At 36.1% G+C, this 6,000-nt stretch overlaps 1 protein-coding gene across 3 annotated transcripts in view; it reads left to right on the top strand.

The window, feature by feature from the left end:
- The first annotated feature begins 1,304 nt into the window (after positions 1–1,304).
- The window catches only part of LOC149571360 (AAR2 protein family), a 308,404-nt gene continuing 303,708 nt past the window's right edge, over positions 1,305–6,000 (top strand). For 2 of the 3 annotated variants that reach the window (XM_089812904.1, XM_089812902.1), the window contains exons 1-2: positions 1,368–1,578; positions 1,745–1,924. In XM_089812904.1, the coding sequence (XP_089669030.1) occupies positions 1,793–1,924 (132 nt within the window). In that variant the 5' untranslated portion in view covers positions 1,368–1,578; positions 1,745–1,792. Of the gene's footprint in view, positions 1,579–1,744; positions 1,925–6,000 lie in introns of all 3 variants that reach the window. The other variant, XM_089812903.1, reaches the window with a different exon arrangement.

Genomic DNA, 6,000 nt, shown 5'->3' with positions numbered 1-6,000 from the left:
CATACTAAAGTGTCTTCTTTATAGAGCCTCTATTATGACTAAAAAATATAAGCTCTCTCTTCCCAAACTTTCTCCTATATTGTTCACTCAATAAGGATTTGTTTGGTTGCTAGAATTATAGAATGCGAGAATTTCGTAATACTAGAATTGGGCAATTTAAGAAGTTTTAAATCTGGAAAATAGTTTCTGGAATATCCAGCTAGAATTGTTTTGTTCACATGGAAGATGAGTGAGAAGATGCATTTTCTATGTTTGGTTCTTGGAATTAGAATTGGAATACAATTTTATTTTTTAATTGGAATTAGACATTCATATAATTTTGATGATTCATCATACACTCTTTATCACTCTAGAAATCTTAAGTTGGATTATGATTCACCAAATCAATTTTGAGCATATACAACAACCTATGAGACCAACTCATTTGGGGGTTTTGTTAAACAATTCAGTGCCTACTCCATGCTTCCAGGTTTTGCACACATGTTTACTAGAGCACATTATAATGTTCATTATCAATTCTATATTTTTCTTTTCGAGGTTTTTGAGAATTATTTCAAGAGTGCTTGTGTGTTTCTTCTGCTGTGGTATTTGAAGAAAATGGCATTTCTGAAGTGGTTCTTTGTTTACATTTAATGAGATTTAATTGATACCTTATTCCATTAATGACAACTGTGTCATCACCAACTAGTGAGAGTTCCCCAACAGTTGACCCTTCATCTGATTTGAATCCTTCAATTTCTCTAGGAACAACCAATCTCAAAATCACTTTACTTTTCTCTGCAATCTTCAACCAGGACTCTAGGATGCTAATTCAAATCCTTCAACTTCCCTACAACTTCCTCCCAATTTCCCAAACACAACTTAGAGGTCCACATCAGAAATAAACCCATTGCCATCTATATCGAACATGTTATAGAGACAAGGAATATACCCATTCCTTCACTTCACGATTTCCAACATGTTATAGTAGATACTGAGGAAGGAGAGATTCAAGCTCATGTTCCACAAGTGTGTTCCAGCTTAGAAGATTCCTAAAACTTCCTTCCAACTTCCAATTCCAATTCTAAATATTTAGGTGGAAGATCCAAATACTAGTCTTAAATTAAAATTAAAATTTACAAATTCCTATTCCATTTTCATTTTTAAAAACTAACATAGAATTTAGAAATTCATATTCCTGACTTCGAATTCCAGTTCAATTCCGAGGGCACACGGATCCAATTTTGCTCCGTAAAAACATTTTGCTCCTAGTGGTCCCATATTGCATTAACTTTTTGATATAGCAGTTTTGTTTTAGATAAGATAAGATAAAATTTTAACGTCCACGAGGCCAAAAATAGCCTATGGGACAGTTCTATCTACATGTTATACCAAATTTGTTCTATCTACATGGTAGTTCTAAATTTATCATAGAAACTTCCAATTCTTTTCAAATACAAAAGCAGCACATCTTACCGTTAGCTCCAATCAAGCCGACCGCCCTTTTACGCCTGGTGCGGCCAGCGTCATGCAGGATTGATCTTTCACTCTCACTCGGTTTGAGAGGTGATAGTAATCTAAATCTATTGGAAAAATAACGTATGTATCTCAAAGCCCTCTCTCAACGGTTATGTTTTCTTTCTTGTTTACGAGAAATCTGTAATTTAAACTTTGGAAGAGAAAAGAATGAGGGAAAACTGCTTTATGGACAAGTTCTAGCAATTAAGTTGTCAAGAGAGAAATATTAATATTATTTTCTTCTCAGAGTTTCGAAAACCATTGCAGGTCCGTATTGATGGTCAAATTGTGAAAGATGGAGATGGATCAGCAGAGTCCTTACAAAATAGAGATGGATCCCGACAAGGCCTTGGAACTTGTGAAACATGGAGCTTCCTTGCTTTTGCTCAATGTTCCTCCTTCTACAAACTTTGGCATTGATACCCAGGTAATATTGCTTCTAATATTTATTCTGCACTGCTTCCAATTTTCTCTATTTACTTAATGATTTGAAATTCCTCATCTAGGCTTTCTTGTATGTTTTCCTATTACAATCTCAGTTCATTCATTAAAGGGGAATTCAGGGAGCAAAAATGCATAATTTTAGTAATCTGGACCGGGCTCGGTCCAATTATTGGTGGGCAGCTTTGCAATCATAATATTGACCCCATTATTAATCCGAGACCTTAGAACCTTGAGTATTACACGGTAATATTTTTTCTTTTTGTCCTTTTCAGGACAGGGTGTGAACTAAGCTACATAACAAATCTTAAATCTGGAATTACATATGCTCTTGTCACGGACGCCAAGGGTTTGATTACTAACCCCAAACTAAATGCTAAATAGACTTCTATAGGTTCCCACCTCAAGCATAGGAATGCAATCCCCTACAGAAATATCAACGTGATTCCCATTCGACAACTTAGCCCAGCCAGGCCTAGCTTATAGCTATACTGTATATGTTAATGGCAGATGATTGACCATTAACCCAAATCACCTAGAAACTTCCATATAAGGTCAAAGACCTTCATTCTGCTCGGATACCTACATCTTATGGACTTCATTTTATATATTAGAGCTGTACAGTTGCACATTATTTCCTGGAGTTTGATTTTAAATGGCATCATCCCACTCCCATGCATCCAAGTGACTATATCATCAGCAGACAGGTAAAGAATTTGAACCGATGTTAACTCTAACGTTACCGTAGTCTAAACCAACTGACAAACAGAGCATAATTGCAAAAATGAGTAGATACACTGAGCTTATTCAACACATATACCAACAGGAGAGTAAAAAGACAAGAAAAGCTAACTCTTATGTGTTTGGGGCCTTGCAAGCTCTGATTACTGGCAGTTTTGTGAACAATGTGAAACACAGTAAAGTTAAAATGGGTTTTTTCTAAGCATCCACTTTGCATTTCCAGATTCATATTCTATTCTCCGTAACCAGTCCAAAGCCACCTTCTCCTTGTTCGGTATTGCTAAATGTCCTGTTCCAAATGCCAATTTAAGTTTTGCAAATGATAATTGGTTTCATAGGGGTCTAATGAAGGTCTCAGCTTAGGTCCTTGCCAATCTTGATGAGCCCCGAATCATGTACCCTGAAACTTAGAGGCTCACTTGCTGTGGCCCAAACCATGTGCCCCTTCCACAACTAGTTTAAGTCCTCGACATGTTTCAGATGCTCAGCACCTCATCCACTCTATCAACATGGTCATTCTCGAGTAGAAACATTTCTTGGAGCTATAGCCTTGAAATTTTCTTAAAAAAAGAAACAGAAATGGAAATGTGACTTGAATCTAGGTTGTGTAAGTTGTGCATGGAAAATTGAACTTTGAGAGATTTCACGAATCACATTCAAATTGCTAATAATATATAGTATATAGTATATACTATATGGAAAATCTACATATCTATAAATTGCCTAGGCAAAGTTGAAACTGATATATCTATATATATATGTGTGTGTATGTGTGTGTGTTAGGTAGTACGACTCAATCTCGTGCTCCTTAGGAGAATCTGCTGCAATTCTGAGGGTTTGCCCCTCCTGCAGATATAGGTTTCGCCATGCTCAAAATAAAGTACTCTTGATGTTGTAATTATTACTATAAATCTTTCTAATGTTAAAACAGAAACCATATGTGCAGAAAGACCTTTATAATGCATACTAATGTGCATTTCAAAACACGGTAGAAAAATCAACTATGAATACAACCAATTTTTCTCCAATTGCCTTTTAGTAGTTTGTTCTTAAAATACAATGCTCTTTTTCTGTGTTTTTCCAGATTTAAAAGAAGAGTAGCTTCCGGCTTGTAAAGGTTTTTTTAGTTTAGGATCAATTTTGTTGTTCTCTGACAGCCTTGAGGTCTATAAAATGCTCTGCGGGCTGTTTATTGCTCAATCAGCAAATTTCTGAGTTTTTAGAAAATTAAGTGAATATATTAGTTTTCTCTATTTAGTATTCTGCCTTATCAGGAGTAGTACATACTGTAGTTCTAGTTGGGATGTTTTTTAGGGCTGATTTGTCTTCTTTGGGGTTATAGGAATCTCTTATTAATTCCTACCAACTAATTAATTGGAGTGGAGACTAATTGGAGTGGAGATCGTCAAGCACAATCCCTCGGCTTCTCGCTCTTATTTTTTGAAAAAAAGTATTATCCGGGGCTTGGCAGAAAAGAAAAGCATAATAGCTGAAAAGCAGTTGGTCAACAAATTAAAAATGCTATGGTGTGAGGGATATATTATTGAGAAATAATTGATAAATTATTTGATGTATGAACAAATGATTGAATAGATCATTATAAAGAATTCACAAGGTTACAAGAATATAGTTTCTAATAAGAAACTTAAGAAATGATCTTATCTTCAAAGATTTACAAATATTAAAGTAATTAAATAATATCTAAAACCCTCCCTTAATGCTCAATCTGTCAACAACAGCAAACTGACCCTTGAATTTAGCAAACTTATTTGGACCAAGAGGCTTGGTGAGAATGTCTGCAGTCTGATCTGCTGTTGGAACATTTTGCAACTGAATTGTCCCTTCTTCAACCAATTACTGAATGTAATCGTAATGAATACCCAAATGTTTGGTTCTTTCATGGAAGACCAGATTCTTGGCAAGTTTGAGAACTCCTTAATATCAGAAAGCAAGGGAGTCGGATCTACTTGAGATAAATGCATATCTACAAGCATCCCGATGAAGCCAAACTGCCTCACAAGTTGTCTTGACAGCTCCTCGGTACTCTGCTTATGTGGAGGAGAGTGAGATTGCATTCTGCTTTTTGCTAGTCCACATGACTACACTAGATCCCTAATTGAACACATATCTAGAGATGGCTATCATGAAGCATGAAATGTAGTTCACTGCAAAATTGAGATCAGGTCTAGTGGCAGCGAGATAGATGAAACTGCCACTAGCAGCCTGTAAACGGTTTCATCAATAGGAGAACAATCAAACTTGGTTGACAACTTTAGTTTTTCTCCATAGGCGTGGAAGTAGGTTTACAATCTTGTATTCATAACTTGTCAAGAAAGTTCCTGGCATACTTAGACTGAGAAATAAAGATGCTACCGTCAGTCTGCTGAACCTTATCACCTAAATCCTTGCACAGGTCTTGTTTGATTTACAATCAAATGTGCTGAGTTGCCAATAATGATCAAGTCATCCACATAGACAACAAGAAAGAGAACATCATCACCAGAGAGTTTGATATACAAATTACAGCCAAAGGGCAACATTGAAAACCATGAGCAACCAAGTACCGATCAATCTCGATTTGTTGTGCACGAGGGCCTGTTGAGTCTATAGAGTACTTTCTCGAGTCAATATATTTGGTGGTCTTTGCTAGCAACCTTGAAACCAAGAGGTTGCATCATGTGGACTTCTTCCTACAACTCACTATTGAGGAAAGCACTCTTAACTTCCATTTGATGGACTTTCCATCCACACTGAGGTACAATGACAAGACGAAGATAAATTGTACTCATCTTGGCAAAAGGAGAAAAAGTCTCCCCATAGTCAATGCCCTTCCATTGTGTGAACCCTTGAGCAACTAATTTAGCCTTCTATGTATCTAAGGTACCATTTGCATGATACTTTACCCTATACACCCATTTGCAGCTAATGGGCTTCTTCCTTGGAGAAAGATTAGGGAGAACATGGGGATTGTTCTTCATAAGACATTGGTAATCCACGTCCATAGCTTGTTCACCTTTTTAAATGTATGAGGCTCAAAATACTATGAAGGTTGGCCATGAGAACAAAGTTATCCGTGTTTTTCTGCTTGCGCTTATTTCTAGGAGATCTACCCTCAGTGAGCTCATCAGGACAAAGAGCATTGATGATCTGTAATGACACTTTTCTCCATCCATGTTTTTAATAAGATAAATTTTTGTCCATCATGATATATTTCCCCCCCAAAAATGATATCCTTATATATTTGCCATGTTTTAAGGGATGTGTCTATTCTAATGCCCTTATTATAATTATTATTTATATTGATTAATATATTATTATTAT

This window comes from Cupressus sempervirens, chromosome 2 (genome assembly GCF_028749045.1).
Source record: "Cupressus sempervirens isolate cs-2001-9-10 chromosome 2, ASM2874904v1, whole genome shotgun sequence".
Lineage (NCBI taxonomy): Eukaryota > Viridiplantae > Streptophyta > Pinopsida > Cupressales > Cupressaceae > Cupressus > Cupressus sempervirens.
The sequence above is the reverse complement of the archived record's forward strand: the minus strand, read 5'-3'. Positions and strand labels throughout refer to the sequence as shown.